Raw genomic sequence first — 22,283 nt, 5'->3', positions numbered from 1 at the left:
GGAGGCACTGGGCAGCAGTTCTCAGAACCATATCCATCTCTGCAGCTGCTAGGCTGGGAACTGGTTAATAATAGATCCTAAGACACAAAAGGGGTTTTCATCCTTCATTATGAAATCATCCATTTTTCACTGGCTGTTGGGGTTTGTTTTTGCTGGCATACATAAGAGGGTATTAGCACCATTGATTGGAGCAGCCTGGTATCAAATTGTGTTCACAGATTATAATACCTCCTGTGATGTAGGAAAATAAAATTCGAAGTCAGAGCCTTATGTGGAGTTAATGACGATTCTCACGTGTTGTCATGAGACCCGGAACAGTCTTTCTTCAATGGAGCAAGGGCACGCAAGGAGGACAGTATTATTTTTGTCATTGTACGTGAAGCTTTCCTAGTGTATGACCCACAGAGCGTGGATACAGCAAACCGCGGGACTGTGGTCCTGGAGGTACGGGCTGGGGAGTTTTCATACTGAAAAATAGGAGGTAACCGAGAACCAGAGACTTCGGCAGCTTTTTTGGGAACTTGCTCACTTTCCCACCCAAACCAGAGGGGTCCAGAAAAGACCTTGTCTTCAACCAAAGCTCTAAACGACTTAAGCCAAATTTGGATTTTAGGTGCCTGAAGGAGGTTGTTGAAGATCTGGACAGTAGCTGGGCAGCGATTCCAAAGCCTATGAAACGCAGCTGATTGTTGAGCAGACTGAATATTTTGTCTTGTGGGGAAGCAGTTGGCTTGATGGAGAGAAGTGCCAGAAGTGAGCTAGTCCAGAACACCGAAAGAAAGTGAAGGAAAGAAGAGGAGAAAGCCAAACAGGATTAACATGGACATTTCCTTTATATTAGGCTGAAGATCAGCTAATTTCCTAACGAAGAATGGGAATGAATACAAACTAATAGTCTTCATATATAAAAAGTGCTTAGAAAGCAATGGGCAGCCTTGGGGGCGGGGTGCAAGACCCTCACATAGGGTCTATAGAAGACATGCAAATGGTTAATAAACATGGGGGGGATATCCGACTTTAATAATTAAATCAATTTAGAATAAAAGTAGTTTGCAGTTTTGAAACTAACAAAGTTTTGTTTTGTTTTTAATGATAATACACATTGCAGGTGGACATGTTGAGAAGTGGGTTCTGTTTTGTTCATGGAAATCGTATTTTCGCTGGATGATACCTCAGCTGCTTTGGAAAATGTACAGTGCTTCTCACCCAAGAATTCCCCTACATAAGGTTTACCCTAAAGATGAATTACGGATATGCAGGAGGACCTAAGTACAGAGATGCTCGCTGCCATCCATAATGGTGAAAATTTAGAAGCAACCTCGGTGCCCAGTTAAAAGGGAAACTTGAAGTAAACTGAAAACTTGAAGCAAACTGTTGGCACAGTGGCACACTGAATTCAATAGTGTGGAACCATACTTGCTGAAAAAGAAACATTTTCACAATCCGTTGTCAAGTGAAATTATGGGTGTGCTATAATCCATTTTAAAAGAGAGTTCGGAAGGATGAAAACTGAAGATGGGAACAGTGGTTGGTTGGTTCTAGGTTTTCTTTTTGCCTGTCTTGGTTTTTCTTCATTTTTTTTCTGTAATGAACATAAGGAAAAACATTTAACACTCATATATCATGTGAACTTCTGGTGAATTGCACAGCAATCTTAAGCAGGCTTGGCTGCCCAGAGGGGGCTGTGTACATATTGTTCCAGAAATGTCAGGGTTATGTATTTGAGTTAGAAATGCCAGTTGGCTCTCATCGACTTAGGACCATGGAATCTGGTTTTAATTCTATCAGATGGCATCTTTTGTAGGTAAGGAAAATAAATCCCAGCCATTCTGGAGCCAGGGGAGAGGAAGGAGCTAAGGAAGGGGTTTGAGGATTCTTAAGTTTTCTTTTTACTAGTTTATATTTAAAGTAACCTTGGGATTTATTTGGACGGCTTGTTTTGTTTTCTAGGCCAAACACCAGAGCACCCTAGAAAGCTGAACTAAAAGAATGCTCATGTTTGACCCAGTCCCTGTCAAGCAAGAGGCCATGGACCCCGTGTCGGTGGTAAGTTTTCCAAAATTGAGCCACCTCTTCTCTTTTATTCCCAGTGCCAATAACATAACTGTGTGTTGTGTTACTCCTTCAAGTTACTCATCACCGGACAGACATTTGGTGAACAGACTTTTCTTAAAGCCTCAGTCAGTGAGTGGGGTGAACACCCTTTTAGCAGTGTGCGTCCTTTAATCAGTGGGGTCCATTACCCCATGCCCCCAAGATTGGATCCGCACAGAACTTGGGTCATAGGTGAATCTAGGCCATGACTGGAAGGAGGTTTACAAAAACTCCTGTTACCAGCTTTTTAGTTTGAGCTCTCAGGATTATTGGTTTGGGCAAAAAAAAAAAAAAAAAAGGTCTGGCCAGACTGATTTTTAACAATTAATGTGCATCTGGGGACTTCCAATCCCCACCCTGCCCCCGCCAATTGCTCCCAGGAACATTTAAAAAAAAAAAAAATCCTTGTATGCAATGTTTATCATGGTTAGGAAGCAATTTTCAGATGTACTTTTATAAGAAATCTGCATCAAAACAGTAATCCTGTGAGGTGTTTTTTTAATCAAGATCACCACCCCGATCATAATAGAAGAGTTTCTTTTTTTCTTTTCTTTTATAAGATTTTATTTATTTATTTGACACAGAGAGGGAGAGCAGGGGAGGGAGAAGCAGGCAGTCTGCTGAGCAGGGAGCCCAGCGTTGGGACTCGATCCCAGGACCCTTGGATCATGACCCGAGCCGAAGGCAGAGGCTTAACTGACTGAGCCACCCAGGGGCCCAGTAGAAGAGTTTCTTAAAAATGTTTGTGAATGTCTTTTTCTTTTTAATACTGGAAGAAGAAAGCATTCCATTTTGTCTTCTGTAGTGTTCCGCATCTCCTTCATGGAGCTGATGAAATAAAAAAGGAAACGGGGTGGGGCGGGGGGAAGTCCTCAAGTCCTGCATCTAAACACTTACTCCGAATAAAATGATTTGCTTAAAAACCGACTGACAGCAGCGATCCTGAGATGTTTGAGGAGATGGTAGTGAAAGAGAACATGGCCTTGAGGGTGGGATTCTTTTGCACTTGGAGGAGTCTGGCTGGGAGGGAGTAGGCTTGCCTTTCTCAGCACCAGTATGTGAAGCCAGGGCAGGAGGCTGACAGGCAGGGAGTGGTTTGGACTCCCGGCCATTGGTTGGGCCAATAGGAAATAACAAGGCAAGGCTCCCACTCCGACTTGTTCTTTTCTTCCACGGGCTTGGAAAATAGTCACAAGGGGAAAAACTTGGCCCGAGTGGTGTATCCGAAGGTTGGTAATGACACGCTTGCAAAATTAGATCATCCTTATGCATCGGCCGCTGAAGCTCCTGCCAAAAATGTTTATACAAGACACAGGGGTCACTCAGAGGCCCTTGGAGCTGAGTTGCCATGGGTAGGACTGAGCCCGTGAAGTGTTTACTGCTGTGGACAGTGAAAAGTGAGGTCTGAGTGGCTTTCAGGAAATAACATTTACATTCTGGTGTGATAACTGGATAAGCAAGTGTCTAAATACTCAGTAACTGAGCAATAAGAACTTCCTTAATCAAAAAACTGAATTGACTTCTGATGTTATGTGGTCCTTTCACTGTACTCATCAACCCTTTACCCAAACTATTGCTTGATCACATGGCAGGAAAATTGAGGTATAAAATTTCCCTATTAATTATATCCTTGAAATATGAATAGGTTTTTAGTACTGGAGAATATGATTAATTTTATAAATGATGCAGAACCATCTTTGATGCATTTTAATACTCCGTATACTTCCACTGCCTTTAATCAAGCATGAAAATACGGCTGAAGAGCCAATTTAAAGCTCAAATGAAGATCGGCATTGCCAAGTTGGTATGATATAATTTAAGAGCAAGCAAATGCACTTGACTGAAAAAAAAAATGGAAGGGAAATGAATTTGAAGTAACATTTATACTTATAATGCTGTAACTTAAATAAATACATGAAGTTAAAACATATAGAAGTGTCTTTGCAATTAATGATCTTTTTTCTCTTTCATACTGCAGTTCTCAATTTCAGCTTCCAGCTGACACTTAGAAAATTTAATTAGATCATTTCACCAAAAGTTAGAATCAGTCCCCACAAGGAAATGTCTTTCTCTTAACAGCAAAACCTCAGTTAACTGAAACATTTGGGGGGTGTGGGGTGTTATGATTTATTTTACTTAACAAAACTAAATAAAAAGCCTTTGTTTCCACTCCTGAATATTCCGATTTTATCTTTCCTGCCTCCCTAGGTAGAATGTGCTAAACCTAATTTATTATTCCTTTACTCCTCTTTTTTTTTTTTTTTAAATCCCACCCTTGACCTGAAGGTTGGTTACTTATTTGGTATTTTGCTGTAGTTTAGAGAAATTAAGGAAGTGTCCTTTCTCGCTTAGGGAAATGCAAGACTTCAGTACCCTCCCCTGCTTCAACCTTGAGCTTTGAGGCAAACAGGATGGCTTTGAACCGCCCTAGGAAAAAGTGCAAGAATGTGGGGCAGAGTAGACCACGGCCCCCTCCCCTGGCTGTGGATCCCCGCTACCTCCTATCAGTGTGATGTTGGCAAACCACCCATGGCTCCCTGAGCCTCTTTCCTTTCTGTCAAATTGGAGATGATCATATGTACGTGAAGAAACAGCCTGTGAATACAAAATGCACATGTGAATAGTTAACTTTCACCAGTATATCATCAAAGAAAGCTGGAGATTAAGGAATTGAATTCAGGAAGTGAGAAAGAAACCAAAGTTTTTCAAAGTAGTCTTTCTTAATTTTATTCCTAAGGAAAGATAACTTCTTGGTGTGTGTGGGGGGTGTATTCCCCCCTCTTCTTGTAATGAATATTACCCTCTAACAGACTCCTTACAGGTTGAGAAGTACTTAAAATCAGTAGGACCTCTGTTCTGTTCTCCCAGAAACTTTCATGACTCTTCTGAGCCTGGCAGAAAGAGCGCTTTCTACTTTTGTTTGCATAGAAGGGTATGACATCGGCTGTTTCCAGAGTTTGTGTTTATAAACTCACCACGCCTTCCAGCACTGGGAACCCCACCCTTGGTAGGAAGATTCCTCTGACTTGCCTTGGCCCTGTCACAGACGCTCACTCTTTTTTTCATATTAAAGAACAGTGAACTAGAGATCCTACTGCCAGTGTTTCGTGCAATCACTTTATCCGCTTCAGCTGTCTGGTGATGGAAAACTCACCAAAACTCTTCCCAATAAAACAAACGATTGAAATGCTCACTTAAGGGATGCATGGGTGGCTCAGTCGGTTGGGCCCCTGCCTGTGGCTCAGGTCAAGATCTCAGGGTCCTGGGATCGAGTTCTGCGTGGGGCGCCTGCTTCTTGCTCTGCCTACCACTCCCCCTGCTTGTGCTTGCGTGCTCTCTCTCTCTCTCTCACAGATAAATAAATAAAATCTTCAAAAAAAAATGTTCACTTAGGTACAAAGTGTTAGCTTTGGAAAATCATCCAAACGCTGTGCCTTCCCTGTCAAAATTAAAATCCTCCTGCTTTTCAAGAATCCAAAGAATGGGTGCTATCTTTATTCTTGACAGTGATAAAAACCCGCTCAGTGTGTACTAATTCACTTCATTCGTTCATTCCGTGTTTATCGATGAAAGCCAGACCCACATCTCCTGTTCTGGTAAGAGGAGGCAGTCTGCAAATAAATGTGACATAAATGTCTGTCACAACGGGAGAGAACTTTCTGGAAAGTTAACAGCCCATTCCCACCCCCATTGAGGGCCAAAAGATCGGAGAGACCCTTGCTGGAGTCTGTCTTGAGGCTGCTCTGTTCCAGGATAGAAGGTCTCCCCAGGTGACCGCTGTGCACAGCGGAGCTGGATGGCCATCGGGGGCCGGAGGAGGGCTGGCTACCTCATCAACACTTGAGTCTGGTTTGGATTTGGGGCTCCTCCAGCGCCTGTTTGCACTGCTTTGCTAGGAGATAGGGAAGTTCTGGAACAGAGACAGGCTCCTATTACCGTGGTGTCCCCCGAAGGCACACACCCGGAGCGAACCCTGTCCTGTGGAGATCCGCACCGTTGCTGGCTGTGTAGTTGCTGGTTGTGTAGTAGCTCGTGTGCTCCACCCAGACAATGGAAGCAGATGCATCTCACAGAAGGCTCTGGTAACCACTGCTGTGGGGTTTTCTGGTGAGATGGTATGAGAAGCTGCGTTTCTTCACCCTTTAACAAGGCGGTCAGACTGGAAATAGTTAATTGTGTACTCTGTTGTGTGTCCAAACGTGTCTCCCTACTTGTAGCCCTGTAGCCTTACATACACTGCAGGTCGGGCCAGGGAATAGGGGGTGGAGGGTGGGTGCGGGGCAGCCACTGGGGAGCAAAGTCAGCAGGAATGTGCATGTTTATAAAACTTGGCTTGATGTGTGGCTTTCTCTTTCTTTATGGCTGGAGAAACCCAAGATGATTATTAAATTTGCAAATCTCCCAGGTTCTAAATTCCTACTTTTCCTTAAATTCACCCCACAGTTAGAAAAATCCAGCAGTGACAGCAGTAAAAGTGTGTCCTCATTCTGCTTTCTATTTAGCTGCCAATAACTTGGCATTAAAATCTAGGTCATAGGGAGGTCTTTGAAGAATAGGGCTGAAAATAAGGGAGAAGTATATTTTGGTGAGGAGAAAAAAATGCTGCCTCCCATTTCCTAACTTTTTGTTTCTAGTACCATGACTTTTGCCCTTTTGAGAATCCTATGAAGTGAGTTAACCTTTAGAACTAGGAGAAATCTTTCTACCCCTGTATTTAATGACTTCTTTAAACCTTTGTTGTACATACTAGGAATTTTTTTTTTTTAAGAAACAAATCACTGCCTCTTAACTTTATATATTTTAATATTTAAATGTAAATGTATTTAGTATTAATACAGCTTGATGTTTTGGGTCTCTCACCCTGTGGTATATTTACATGTACTTGGTTCTAAAGAAAGGTAGAAATAGTCTTTTCCTCTGACTCTTGATATATAACTCAGAGCTGTTTTCCAAAACAGCAGTTTATAGGGGGCGTTTGAGTGGCTCAGTCAGTTAAGCATCCGACCTCTTACTCATCAGGTTCCCTCCTCAGCATGGAGTGTCTTAGAGATTGTTTCCCTCTCCCTCCCCTTCTGCCCACACCCCTACCCCGTGCTGCTCCCCCCTCCCCTGTGCACACGGACTCTGTCTCTCTTAAATAAATTAAATCTTTTATAAATCACCATTTATATATTTTGTATTTCCTTATTTATATTCACGTCCTTGTTTTTTAAACAGTATTATTAGTGAAAAATTCTTCCCCCACCTTTAAATTGTTTCTGAATGGCTTACCAAATTTTAATACTCAAAATTGGTATTTTTATTCTACTCTGTATCTCTTTGTCATTTAGAGCCATGCTGTTCTTCAAAAAGGGTCTGTTCCCATAGGGCTGCTCCCCAGAAACTCAGAATCTGTATTTTGACAAGATGGGTCAGGAGCATTCATGCAGAGTGAGGTTCGAGAAGCCCTGATTAGGGGGAATCAGACCTATTACAGTGCTCCTACTGGTCTAGAAAGAGAAGGGACTTCTAGCCCCACAGTGTGAGTAAAGCTCACAACATAGCTCAATGAATCCAGTTACAATTTTAAATTATTTAAAATTTAGAATGGGGTTTTCAGTCATCCTGACAAATTTTGCCCTATCCCCATGGCACCTTCGATTCTAATACTTAGTCATTTTTCCTGCCATCTTTTGTCGACATGCTTTTATTAACATAATAAATTAATTTTGAAAAGGACGTATCACTACTGTACAAAAAAGTTTTTTCTTGTGCAATTTAAATAAACACGTAACTATTTTAAAGCACTGTGTATTTTTTGTGTACTGTCTAGAAAGCTCTTCGGTGCCCCCAGAGAGGTGTGTACCTACTACAGAAATCACAGTTCTAGGAGATGATGGGCGTTGACAGGGATAAAGAAAGGACAAAAGAACAAAACACACAATCTTAACAGTGAGAAAGTGACTTCAAAAGCAGATAAGGGGGGGTGGCTCAGTGGGTTAAAGCCTCTGCCTTCGGCTTGGGTCATGATCCCCGCGTCCTGGGATGAGCCCCACATTGGGCTCTCTGCTCAGCAGGGAGCCTGCTTCCTCCTCTCTCTCTCTCTCTCTCTCTCTCTCTGCCTGCCTCTCTGCCTACTTGGGATCTCTCTGTCAAAAAAAATTAAAATTAAAAAGCAGATAAAGATGAATACTGCCTGGCCCCATACCGCCCATATACTCTCTGATCTTAGGCCTGCTATGCTCAGAGAAGGGAGTTTTTGCAACAACACCAGGGTGCTTAGCCCTGTGGAGGTTTTACCTAGTGGAGGCCCAGAGAAGAAAGGGTGTGATATCCGTGGTAATCCCAGTAAAAACCACCGCTGTCCCACAGTTGTTTATAACTCACAATTGTGGCCACTGGGGGACTGGGGCAACCCAGAAGTTTATCATGCATTTAAGCCCTTTAATGATAAGGCCCCACTGGTGGGTTTTCTTGGCTGTATTATGAGCTAGTATTGTTTCAGGATGAGAGCAGCATTGGATTTGAGAGCTGGAAGGGAGGAATAGTATGTTACCACTTTCAGTATATTCATATACATCGTTTCTTGGCTTTCTGGCTAAGATCAAGTGTAAAGAATTCAAATACAAGTAGTTTCCTGCACAGGGACTTGAAATGGTCATCACTGAACGTTTCCATTTCCCTAAAATACCTAAGAGTAAAGAAAATAACTTCTGTTGAATGTAAATTTTTAAAAAGCATCCTATAGCAGAGATCCCCCCCCCCCCCCCAATGATGACTAAGGAATAGAAGTCATTCTAGTTAATTCAGGGCCAAGGACCATACCCATAGTGTGTAGTGATTATAATTGGTTTGTATTTAAAACTGGGAGTAGTCCATTATTCTGATAGAACAAGAGAGGAGGGTATTTTAAAGGGAGGCTCAGCCGTTCGGGTGTCTGCCTTCGGCTCAGGTGATGATCGCAGGATTCTGGGATTGAGCCCCAAGTTGGGCTCCCTGCTCCGTAGGAGCCGGCTTCTCCCTCCCCCCTGCTTGTCTCACTCACTCTCTATCAAATAAAATCTTTAAAATAAATAGAATAGAATAGAATAGGAGATAAAGTAGGTCAGTTGTCACCTCTTAGGTTTGGAGGAGGCACCAGGCCTGGGTCAGTGTGCAAGTTGCTTCAAGCACCTTGTGTCCTTAACTGGAGTCCCATTAACTGTCTCAAAGTTCTGTGGCATGCACAAACTTGGACATCAGGTCACCTTCTACGGTTTCATTCAAATGGTGACTAAGACCATCGAAAAAGCTGGGATCAAGGACTTTTTGGGTCAAGGACGTGATTGCTTGCGGGTGGGCTTCAGGGTGTGGAGGTGGGAGGGATACTGACCTGGTTGCCGGAGACTGAGGCGGCTCCTGGGACGTAGGGCTTTTAGTGCTAAAACCAGACCGTCGGGGGTAAACCAGGACTGTTGGTTGGGGGACCCTCGGCATGGGTTGGTCAGCAGCTGAAGCCACCCCCCAAACCTACTGCCTGCAGCCCCGGTACACCAGCGTATGGTGAGGACAGACGTCCTCCTCTGGAAGGGTGTGACAGCATTTCCTGCCCGCTGAGGAGCCACCATCAGCAAAGCTGGGGGGGGGGGGGGTTCTTGGCTTGGCTAGCTGTTGGTGAACCCCAACACCGACTCCCACCAATCAAGGCCCATGATAAGTCTTCTGTTTATGACCTGTTCTAGAATTTTTGCCTGGTATCAACCTGAACCTCAACCTTAACGTCTGACGGGGAATTCAGTTAGAATTTTTCATGAGACACAGTTATCCCATTAACCTTAACCTTTATTGCACTAGCCCCCTCATGGCATTGTTTAGGGTCAGTAGCCGTCTGACCGTACCCTGCTTATTGAGCCCACGGAAATGAGCGTGCCTTGGAGGACCTCTCCAGTTTCATTCCCATGTCCGAAGCGAATGCACCTGTGTCGCGGCTTAGACGCTTCTGTGTTTCCTTCCCGACAGTCCTACCCATCCAGTTACATGGAGTCCATGAAGCCCAACAAGTACGGGGTCATCTACTCCACCCCGTTGCCGGATAAGTTCTTCCAGACCCCGGAGGGCCTGTCACATGGGATGCAGATGGAGCCGGTGGACCTGACCGTGAACAAGCGCAGCTCGCCGCCCTCCGCGGGCAGTTCTCCTTCATCGCTGAAGTTCCAGCCCTCGCACCGGAGAGCCTCGCCCGGCCTGAGCATGCCTTCCTCCAGCCCGCCCATGAAGAAGTACTCGCCGCCTCCCCCGGGCGTGCAGCCCTTCGGCGTGCCGCTGTCCATGCCCCCGGTCATGGCCGCCGCCCTGTCCCGCCACGGCATCCGCAGCCCCGGGATACTGCCCGTCATCCAGCCCGTCGTGGTGCAGCCGGTCCCCTTCATGTACACCAGCCACCTCCAGCAGCCGCTCATGGTCTCCTTGTCGGAGGACATGGAGAACTCGAACAGCAGCATGCAAGGTAAAGACCACCGCCCACTGCGCAGCCGCTTGGGGGCTGCACCGGGGGCTGCACTGGGGGCGGGACCAAGAGCTCTTGTGCTCTTGGAGGAGCTAGTCCCCTTCGGGTAGGCCTGCCTGAGGCATTTCCTTTCTGATGTCCTGGGGTGGGCTGAGGGGGTCCTTTCTCTTTTTTTTAAGTGTTGCTACTAGAAGAGCTCCCAGGAACCAGGCTGTTTAATGCCATGAAATGGTTACGCCCACTGCATAATTGTCAACTTCAGGATACTAAAAATCCTGACTTTGTATTCTGCTTTATTGAATGCTGACCTGGTTCCGTTAAAACGGCATTTAATAAATGCCTTTGATCGCGGTGATAAGTAATGGTTACCAAAAGCCAGCTCATTTACTGGCTGGTTGCAGGCAGAAGACTGTGGGGTTAAAAGGAGATTTCCTAGAATCCTAAGGAAGACCCATTTGGGGCCAGTGTGCTCAAAGGTCAGCTTCTGATGCTTGCTGCTTGCTGGTGGAGTAGTGGTTGGGGGGAAACGAGATCTCCCCCACCCCCCAGATTTGCTTTCTGCTGTAAATTTTGCCAGAAGCCAATAGATACTCCACACATCCTTGTCGTAGATAGAAGCTGTGCAGTAAACTTTTAAAAAAACCTGAAATCGGTCGATTGTACATGGAGTGACTTTTCTATTTTTATTTTTTAGTACCTGTAATTGAATCATACGAGAAGCCTATATTACAGAAAAAAATTAAAATAGAACCTGGGATTGAACCACAGAGGACAGATTATTATCCTGAAGAAATGTCACCCCCTTTAATGAACTCAGTGTCCCCCCCGCAAGCACTGTTGCAAGAGTAAGTATGTTCAGGTCTGCCGTACTTTGCGTGGCAGCGCACATCTTGGGACCTGGGTTGGAAGCACGCGCTTCCAGCTCGTGCTGTGTGGATTGCCAGGAACACCTTGCAGCCACTTGGAAGGATGGGAAATCTCTCCAAAGGCAGTGTGTTCTGCTGTATGGACTGCATCCTGACATTCTCATCAAGTCGACAACAGATTGAGCACTTACGATTGCCACTTTTCACAACAGTTGTTTTTATCTTGGGGTTTTGGGGTTTGGGGGGAGTTTTTTGGTGTTTTTTTTAACCCTCCTAGACTATACATAGTTTTCCCATAATCTTTATCCCAATATGGATTGAATTTGATATCCTGGATATTCTACACGAGGTTGGATCGTGAAAACTTGAAAAGACACACCTCGTCCTTCCAGTTGTCACCTCTAATACTGTTTCTGTGATGGGGAATGTCTTCAGTCAGAATTTTCAGGCCACCTGTGAGCCCGAGGAAGTCATTCCAAGAAAGACCTGTAGACAGTGGTGGCAACAGAAAGTTGCTGTGTAGCTCGGAGAAGTTCAGTGTTGGAATAACCCATTATGCTCTGGTCTCTGGTCTTCATCACATCTGCCCTTAGAATGTTCAGCGTGGTTTAGAACTGCCATCCAGGAGGAAGGTTTCTGTATCAACTACATCCAAGCCCTGAACAGTGGCTTGTTTTAGGTCTAACTTGTGATGGGTGTCCTACACAAGTTCAATAGCATTATTAATGGAATTCGCTGCAGTAGATAGCCTTGTCTGGCCTTCTACTGGAGGCTGTGTTTGTAGGAGCTCGGAAGGTGACCTTTGGGTCAGGCATCTTGGATCCCAGCTCTGCTCTCCACCATATGTATGACCTTGGCCTAGTCAGTCTTGCTGCCTCCGTTTCTTCTCTGTTTTCATTATTGGTTGTGATTATTTTCCTTGTTCATTGTCTTGTGGTGTGGCACTTTCAAGGTTGACTACCATGGCCGACTTCCTGGTACAAGGCAGTAGGCTTTCTTCCCTCCAGGCCCCTTCTGTCCTCTTTCTCCTATAGTACTTTTCTCCAACTTGAAACAGTGTTCTGCACTCCTTTCTACTTCATCTTTTCCCATCTCTCCTACCCAAGGCGTTCTGCAACAGAGTGTGAATTTCTCCGACTTTCCAAGAGCTATTTTCTTGAACTTAAAATCTTCATTCTAGTGCTGTCCACATCTAACCCAGGCAGGCATCCCTTCATAGTAGGTCATGTTCAAGGTCATGTTCAGTGCCCATTGCAACAAGTCCTAGTTGGTTATTTTGGGGGGAGGGGTTGTCCTTGGCTCCCTGAGAACTGGAGAAGAGAATGAATCCTACGAGCAGCCACATCAGCAGGGAAAGAGTGTCTGGTGAACTTGGACTAGTACTACCTTTCACAGTTCACAGTTGCATCATGCTTCCCCCACCCCCGGTGAGACTTTCCCACGTGCTTCCAAAGGAATTATTTCATTGCAGCACAACAAGCTTGTGGGAGTCAGAGCAAATGGAGACGGCTGAGCCAAGACATTAAATAATTTGCCTAGAGTCACAGTGTGAACAACAGCAGCGGGGTCCAGCCTCCATCCCCCTGCCACCTGATGAGGGCTCTTCCTGCCACGTCCCTATCTGACCAGTGCCCCCCCACTCCTGCCCTCGGGTGGAAGGAGACCCAGAAAGACCCAAAGAAAGACCCAGAATAGACATACCTTGTGGGCCAAGTTCCCTCCTCTTTTATGGTGCCAGGTGTCTTTGGCAAGGTGACTGGCTACATGACTTGCACTTATTGTTCTTGCCCACGTGGTGAGTAAGATGGAATACAGCCAAAGTGCCCGCAGAGAGAGGGAGGGATGACCCACAGACTGAAAAGGGGTGATTCCAAAGTCGAGGTGACTGTGAATTGCAACGTAAACCGTCACAGAAGAAGAAGATTGGAGAGCATTATTTTGCGCTCAAAATGCTGCTGAAAAGAACATACTTTCTGCTTGCTTTGAGTGATGTCCTTTTGATGATCTCAAGCTCGGTGGCTTTTAATGATCAATGAATAATATGCTTATTTTAATGCTGACCAATGAATGCATTTTGCTCCTCAAAAAATTCAACAGATTAGCCACAACTGGGACATGTAGTCTTTAAGTAATTCTCTCACAGATGTGATTAAGTAATGTCTTGGAATGTGCCCAGTAGCAGCCCACATAGGAAGCCAGCTAGCCAGGAAAGAATCGATTGAAACCAAGTGCCTAGTGCCATTGCAGTGAGGCGGTCCCAATAATTCTCTTTCCGGAAACTCTTCCTGTCCGAAGGCAGACTTTGAGATACAGCTTTGAAATCCATTTGCTTGCACAGAGGAGTTAGAGCTCTAGGATGATTTTTATTTTTATTTTTATTTTTTAAGATTTTATGTATTTATTTGACAGAGAGAGATCACAAGTAAGCAGAGAGGCAGGCAGAGAGAGAGGAAGGGAAGCAGGCTCCCCGCCAAGCAGAGAGCCCGATGCGGGACTCGATCCCGGGACCCTGAGATCATGACCTGAGCCAAAGGGCAGCGGTGTAACCCACTGAGCCACCCAGGCGCCCTAGGATGATTTTTAAAGGCACTTGAATATCTATCAGATTTCTTCTCTCTTCTCTTTTTTTTATATTTAAATATATGAAATGTATTTAGAACAAAGAACTTGAGGATCAGATCTCCCCATTTAACTGTGTCTGTGAATTACAGCACAACCCTTGGTTGTAATGATCCCAAATAGCCTCTCTGAAAATGAGCAGCGGAGAGTCCAAAAAGGGGGCAGTCTTTTGAGACCCCAGCCTCCAACTGCCGCCTGTGCCAGCCTCCGGCCCTCTAGAGGTGGGGCCACCACCCGCTCTCAGAATGATGCTACTTTTCAAGGTAGACATTGGCTCGAGCAGGGATTTCCTTTCCTGGTGTTGGGAGATCCCCCAGAAAACGCCTCATGAAATTAAACCACTGTAGAGGCCAAGTTTGCAAATGGGTTTCTTCTGAACTTCAAAATATTAACTGAGACCATTTACTAGATTCACATCTGGAATTGATGTTACCCTGCAGTCCTCTGTGTATGTTACAACTTTCTGACATCATATTATTACCAGCATCCCCACTGTACAGAGGACATGGAGGCACAGAGAGATCGGTCCCTTGCCCAGGGTCCCAGGGACTCTGAGTGACAGAGCTGGGATTTGACGTTGGAGCACATAGCCTTTTAACATACCTTTATATGCAAAATGAGCTGGGGAAAGCAGTCAGAACTACCACACGGATACTATGAAACAGATTTCCAACCCATAAAATCTAATAATTGGGAGCGATTTCTAAAATCACCTGGGATACTCCCCTAGTATTCCAGCGGCAGAGGAGATAACATTTTAACCATTCCGTTTTTCCCCCAGCATTTTATTTCCTGAAGTTCTTTTAATGAAGATGAAACTTTACAGTTGATGGCATTAAAGTTGAAAGTTAAAAATAAACCGACAACTCTTTTCTTTCTCTAGGAGAGTAATTAAAGTACTAATTCCACTTTCTAAAAACCTGTATGTGTGCCCAGGTCTGTCACTCTTCTATTTTCTCTCTGTTTGTACATACATATAATTGAAGTCCTTGCGCACTCCCCCTTCAGTGTTGACTTTTCCACCTAAACCTGGCTATTCATTCTTCTGTATTGACCCCACTAAACATTAAGGTAGGGGTAAAGTGAGACTCAAAACTGCCAGTTTTCTTTGCTAATAATAGAAGTGAAAAATAAGTAGTCACTTAAAATCAATGCACCTTTTATTCTTTTCCTAGTTACTTAATGGGCCTGGAAGAGCTCCTGATAGGGCACTGTATTGAGATTTTTACCAAGATCAAAACAAGCTTCATTTCAGGGGCTCCCTTTTGATTTTGATGGTGAAATTTTTTTTTTTAAAGATTTTATTTATTTATCAGAGAGAGTGAGCACAGGCAGACAGAATGGCAGGCAGAGGCAGAGGGAGAAGCAGGCTCCCTGCTGAGCAAGGAGCCCGATGAGGGACTCTATCCCAGGATGCTGGGATCATGACCTGAGCCGAAGGCAGCTGCTTAACCAACTGAGCCACCCAGGCGTCCCTGATGGTGAAATTTTATTACCCTTTTTTTCTCTCCCAAGCGTGTGTGTTTGCTTTCATCAGATTCCTTTTCTTCTCCTCATCCACACTTAGCACAGAAAAACTCAGATTTTATTTGGACCATTTAAAGAACTTTAGATCCCAGTTTAAGAGACAAGTCTTTTATTACCTGTTACCATTGGAGGCCAGTTCCATAAGCTTGTGATGATGTATCAAGTAATCAGTCATTAGGAAAGCTAATGAACCGATTAGAATTTTTTAATTACTGACATTAATTAGCAGAGGAAGCCCCAGAAAGCTTTACAGACCTTTCCCCAGATCTTTCCCCATCTGCCTCTTCTCTCCTTCTGAAAAAGAGAAAGTTTAGAGCAGTGGTGATTGACCTGATTGGTTTTCAGAGCCCCCCAGGAAAGGTGTGCGGACGCAGGAAGGGGTGTGGGCAAGCAGGCGAACTGGTTTTGCACCAGAATCCTCCCTCACGCAGGAAGAACAGCAACAGGAAAGGTCTGAGGTTTTGAAAAGAGCAGTGCCTTTCTTTATTCCTTTTGGAAGAGCCAGAATTTGAAACTCAGACGTGGATTGGTGATCTTTAAGCGAAGCTCATTGCCAATTTCAGAAAGGATAAAATGCAGATGAGCGGGATTGCCTGAGCTTTAGGAATTTGACCTGTGTTCTTCCCTACACGAAATGACCATTAGGGCAAGCCGTGGAAGGACGCTGGAACCCTACTCAGCTTCGCTCTCCTACCACGAGATTCTGTAAATAGGTGAATCTGTACTGAGGGAAAGCCTCTCCTAGCACCTGTGTCTCCCTCTAGCGTAGCACCTAACCCTTCTTACTGTCATTACTTATCTACATGTCTGTCTCCCCCTAGAGTGTGAGCTCCTCGAGGGCAGGAACCCTGTTTTTATTCATCTTTGTGTCCCGGTGCCAAGCACAGTGCCTGGCTCATGGTAGGTGCTCACTCCATGTTTGTTGAATGACTATAGAAGTGCTTCTTGGGTTGATCAGCTAATTTCTTTTTGTTGTTGTTGTCGTTGGGTTTTTTTGTTTTGTTTTGTTTGGTTGGTTGGTTTTGCCTAGTGTTGTTAATGCCTTTGGTAGTAGACTGAAGGACAGGAGAGAGGCTTTCACCCGGATATTTCACACTGCACGTTGGCTTTCCTAGGAATCACCCGTCGGTCATAGTGCAACCGGGAAAGAGACCGTTACCTGTGGAATCTCCGGACACCCAGAGGAAGCGGAGGATACACAGATGTGACTACGACGGGTGCAACAAGGTGTACACTAAAAGCTCTCACTTGAAAGCGCACAGAAGAACACACACAGGTATCAGACACGCCACACGCCCTCCATCTTTTCCTCATGAGAGAGAGTGAAATGGAATATTAGGAATGTTCTAGCTTTCAGAGGTGATGATAAGGACATGGTCCAGGCATCTTGAAAGGAGCAGAGCTGTCTCCAGTCTCTTCTGCCAGTTGTAAAAAACGCACTTTTTTGTAATCAGTTAGAATGGATGTGAGGCTATCACCGTGACAGGGTAGCTCCCAGTCCCGTGGGGTTGTGTGCTCTGTGTTCCAGGGAGATGGGGGGTGGGAAGGGGGGGTGGGAATGTTCTTAGCCCTGGGCCTGTTTCATCAAGGATGTGGCCTTTGTAGGCACCATCCTTTAATAAATGTGGTACATCACCAGATTCACAACGGCAGCAAACAAGCAAACCAAAACCACCACAGTTCTTTATGCAGAACAAATACAGAAAAGGAAAGATATTTGGGTGACTTGCATTTTCTAAAACAGAGGGAACTTCTTTGCTCTCGCCTGCCCTGTTTGTTCTGGGGTATTATTTCTTCTGCCCAGGATTGAACACAGAGCATGCCACCAGATCTTCCAGAAGTGATTCCACGGGTGAAGAAAACACAGCTGTTCTGTTCGCTCTTGAACGTTTCATGAGCAGAGCAGCTCGAGGAACCCCTACAGGAATGGTGCCCACAGCCCGCTTTGTCAGTCAGTGTGGGAGATCCGTGCTGACAGCAGGCCTCGTCTGCTCTAACCTCAGACCCTTGGATGTGAAATTCTAGTATAACAGCCATTGTCCCCTGGGCACATTTTCCTTCACTCAGAATGTCCGTTGTTTGTTTGCTGTTTGTTGTTGAGCCTTGGGAATCACTCCTGTTAGGAATGTTTACAACAAGGAAAATCGGGGGTTTGAAAGAGAAAGGGGAAGGAGAGGGGCAGAGTGGAGTGAAGATATTCGGTGATTCCCAGGGAGAGGGAACGGCAGCTTGTGGACAGCTGAGTTCCTGGGTTTGGTCACAGGGTTCTTAAAGGGAACTTGGGGTAGGAGGTGCGCCTTGCGTTTAGAGAAGCATCAGGTCTCAGATGCCAGGGAAACCAGTAAAAAAGCATTCCCAGGGCATTAATGCGACCTGAAAGGTTGGATGTTAACCAACTTCAGCTTAAGATGAAAAAAGACATTGGTTATTTGAGCAACAATTTAGATGTAGGAAAAACACCTCAGCATTTACATTCTCTGAAGCAAAGCAGGTAAGACAATTCTGAAGAGCTCCTCGAAATACCAAGGCATGTCAGTCCTTAAAATTTCTAGACAACGAGGGAGATAGTAAGTGGGAATTGATTTGTGAGGCCCATTTGCCCTTAGTGACTCACATTAAACATGTACGATGGCCACTAACAGCCTTTTTATTTGTGAGGGCCTTCATGCTGGCTCTCCCTGTGATTTCCCGCCAAGGGTCTTCTGTTCCTCACCTGTCCGCTACCGTTATCCCACGGGAGGGTGTCCGAGAGACCTCGTTGCTGACAGGCCGAGGAGGAACTACTGTATTTTTAGGATGTCTCAGAGCATTATACCTCGGCATGATTGCAGTTGACTCAAACAAAAGATGCTGAAATTCCTGTCAGTATCTATCACGCTTCTTATTTTTAGGAAACTTAAAATAAGAAGGAAATCCTGTAAACTTTCAGTTTGGACTTCTCATTAAGTGGAAAGCATTGTGTGTAACTAAGCACCACGGTGGCTTAAGACTTGAAGATAAATACAGATCACAAGTTGATTTCCTCCCTGCTTTTTAGGGCAAAACTGAAATTACTTGTGAGCTCCTCCAAATGGATTTCAGTGGCTTTATGCTGTGAAGACTTTTAAGATCTTTTCTTTGTGTGGGGACGGGTGCAGAGTGCTAGTTAAATAGTAAGAGAATTAAGCCCCTTGTTTTCTTGTTTGGGGAGCGGATGGAGGGACATACCTCGGAAATAATATTTGCCCAGAGTTGTAACTCAAACATCTTTACAGATTTTACTAATGAATAGCCTTTCACCCTCAGGGGGGAAAAAAAAATAAGCTTCTCCGTTTTTCCTTTTTGCAGGAGAAAAACCCTACAAATGTACATGGGAAGGATGCACATGGAAGTTTGCTCGGTCTGATGAACTAACAAGACATTTCCGAAAACATACTGGAATCAAACCTTTCCAGTGTCCAGACTGTGACCGAAGCTTCTCCCGCTCTGATCACCTTGCCCTCCATAGGAAACGCCACATGCTCGTTTGAACGGCTCCGTCCCCCGCCTCAGCGTGGCTCCCCACTCTCCTGGCTCGCTCTCTGTCCCCCTCCCCATGATCTAACTCATTTTTTACATGTACATTTTAATTTGGATTCAGCTGGCCTGAATCTCGGAATTTATATCATGCAAACTTCCATATGGTCAGTAGTAGATGTTCTCTAATCTCTCCTTACCACGGGTCAGACCTAAAGAATGTGAACACTTCTTTTTTTTTTTTTTTTTTTTCCGGGGATGCTAAGCAAACCCTTCTTACAGATACGTTTAATGTAATGAGAACAAGGGAACATGTAAACTTAAAATAGCCAATTGTCGATTTCTCCATGTATTTCTCAAAAGAATGTCAAAGTAAATGTATTAGAAATACAGTATCCAGCCTGCAAGTCCTTGCCAGGGGACCTTGATACCTATGTGCCCTGTGAATGTATTTTGTGCTTGCCAGCAAGAAGTAGGGCGGCCCCTCTCCCAGGTTAGGCAGACAGTGCAGCCGGATTTCAGGTAGGACTGTCCGTCCACCCTTCCTCCCTTCCGGTGCCCTTCACAAACCCTGCTTGTCGACTTGGATTTACCATGTCCTCAGTCCTTGATGCACTTCTGTGCCTGCAGCTAACAAGGTCTTTGCCACCCCCCGGGGCTGAGCTAGGCGGTGATCTCGGTCAGTGAGGGGCCCAGCCTCGCAGGGAGTCAGAATGAAGGGGCGTGGCGCAGGGGAGAGGCAGCAGCATGGACGAGGGAGGAAGCCGGCCCCTTCCTTCTGGGCTCGGGCTTTCCCACTGAGGTTTCATCACTGGGTTAGCTGCACAGGGCATCCCCAGAGCCGAAAATTGATGGAGTGAGTCCTCCTCATCCCTGTTACCATTCCTCCGATGCCCTTAATGTGGGTCATCGAGCCTTGATTGTCGAAACACCATGAAAATATTTTGCCCAATAATGGTAGGAAGGGACAAAAGTCTTTTGAGGAAGAGTCTGGATGGCCTTTCTTTCACTCAACCTACTTGCAGCTTTTTTTTTTTTTTTTTTCTTTGCAAACAGGGAAACGTTGAGTGTATTTGTATTTCCATATCAAATTAATCATAGAGCTTTTATACGGAAAGTCTGCTGTGGACCATAGGGTGCCAAGTGGGCTGTCACTTGTGTTTGTGACACATACCATAAGTCAGCGTCTGCTGATCCTCTAGTGGACGTGTTCATTTTAAGACCCGAGTGACCCGATTTGTAAATAACAGCTGGTTGGGAAGCGCACATACCTTCAGTCGGGGGACAGATTTCTGAAAAATACAGAAAACCCCAGTTCAGGGATTCAGATCTTGAGAGTTCCAAAATTCCCCAACATTACTATTTAAGGGTTTGGAAATCGATCACTCAAGTATCCCCTTAGAAGAAGCTGAAAATGACTCGTGTTTATGTCAAAGAGAAGTAGCGCGCCATTCTTTGGGGGGAAGTTTAATGTTTTGTGGGGGGTTTTTTTCCTTTTTTTTTTTTTTTTTTTTAATTTTTTCAAAAGCTGGCTTTTGAGCACCATAGTCTAAATGCCAATAAAAATAATTCACGCATAGAAAAGTCATTGGTCCTAAATTTGAAGAAAGTGGGCAACAGTGGGTGTGTGTCACCAAACACGCCTTCATCCCTCGATAAAGGATGGAAGAGAAGGGAGAGGAATTCTGAAGAGCCATCCCGGCCACAACTCAGGATCCAACACAACCTTAACTGGGAGGAATCCATTGCTCATCTGTTTCTAAGACATCAATGAATGAGTGATTCTGGAGGCCGGCGAATCATGTGGGGAGCTTACTCTGATGGCTTTGTGTTAATAAAAAGTTAGTTGTAGGGACTGTGCACCTAAGAGATCCCACTTACCAGCCCTCTGAACCAGCTGAAAGGAAATGCAGTTGAGAAATGCAGAGTTACTTGTTACCTTCTTGGCACTTGGTTCTGTTGGTTTTTTTTCTTCTTCTTCTTTTTTTTTTTTTTTTTTGTAAGCACTGCGAAATTTGTTCAGAATATTAAAACCTCCTAATTGGGCTTTCTTTGTGTTTTTGCAAACTATGACATGAATTGAGGGATAAAAATGGCTCTTGGGAAAGTAGGCATTGTCTGTACTGTAAATGCTGTCACTTTCATACCAAAGTGTGTATTTCTAGGAGGGGTTCTTCTGCAACACACTGAAGATCAAGTTGGAATGTGAGGAACTTTTTTGTTTTCATGGAGATGACCTGTGTGTGTGTGTGGTGTGTGTGTGTGTGTGGTGTGTGTGTGCACGCGTGCACGTGTTCAACCTATAGAGAAGGTAGGGGGAAAAGCAAGAAAGGGTAGAATTGATCATCTTGGAATAATTAGCTTTTGAGTGTGGGTCTGGTTGATAGAAAGCTTCGTAGGTTCTCATGAAATTTGGTGTGTTTGTTACAGCATATTTAAATTTTGTCGAAAGAGCAAGCAAGACCCTGCAAAGACTTTCCATTACTGTTCAGTTTACTTAGATTATGTTAACAAGTTCATTAACAAAGATTGATTTTAAGTCTGAAAGAAAGGCAAAGACCCACTGTTCCCATTGCTGGTCTGTATACTTCAGTTACTGATTGGCTCTTGACCAAATTTCCTTTATATATATATATTTGTATTTTACTATGATAGTTGAGAAATTTAGTCTCTTAGACGTTTTTAGCTGTTATGGTGGAAGACCTCAAATACAAGATAGGATGCCCTTGAACGTGTGGATTTAATGATGTTCCAGGTCACCATCAGTGGTTTTAATTGCAGTATTTTACATTGATGAGAATAATTTGTATACATGAAGTTAGCGTGGTATAAATCTTGTTAAGGAGTTTCTTTTGATTATTGTCCAAGGGTCATCTTGGGGAAATCAGAAAATTTAAGGCTGAATGCATCATATTGTAGAGTTCCAAAATGGAAATCTACATCATAAATGGGCATTAACATTCTAAATCGTCCGGTAGGGAGAATGTGTTAGCAGCGTAACTAGGTCCAACCAAGGAAATGCTACATACACGGGAGTTTCAGGAGCCTTGGAACAGATTTCTAGGGGAACCATAGATGTAAATGTATATTTTATTAAAACACCCATCTGCACTATCAGTGTTGCACTAATGTGGGATCTGAAAGACTTTATTGCTGATACTGTATATCTGCACGTCATTCCTCATTAGATTGTTTTAAAGACAATCTCAAAGATCTAA

At 44.5% G+C, this 22,283-nt stretch overlaps 1 protein-coding gene across 2 annotated transcripts in view; it reads left to right on the top strand.

Moving 5' to 3' along the window:
- The window catches only part of KLF3 (KLF transcription factor 3), a 34,878-nt gene extending 13,767 nt beyond the window's left edge, over positions 1-21,111 (top strand). For both annotated transcript variants that reach the window (XM_059163636.1, XM_059163647.1), the window contains 5 exons: positions 1,951-2,046; positions 10,072-10,558; positions 11,253-11,403; positions 16,686-16,846; positions 18,898-21,111. In XM_059163636.1, the coding sequence (XP_059019619.1) occupies positions 1,990-2,046; positions 10,072-10,558; positions 11,253-11,403; positions 16,686-16,846; positions 18,898-19,079 (1,038 nt within the window). In that variant the 5' untranslated portion in view covers positions 1,951-1,989 and the 3' untranslated portion in view covers positions 19,080-21,111. The remainder of the gene's footprint in view (positions 1-1,950; positions 2,047-10,071; positions 10,559-11,252; positions 11,404-16,685; positions 16,847-18,897) is intronic.
- Positions 21,112-22,283: the final 1,172 nt, after the last annotated feature.

Source organism: Mustela lutreola, chromosome 1 (assembly GCF_030435805.1).
Source record: "Mustela lutreola isolate mMusLut2 chromosome 1, mMusLut2.pri, whole genome shotgun sequence".
Lineage (NCBI taxonomy): Eukaryota > Metazoa > Chordata > Mammalia > Carnivora > Mustelidae > Mustela > Mustela lutreola.
Note: the sequence above shows the minus strand (reverse complement) of the source record. Positions and strands in the feature narration are given on the sequence as shown.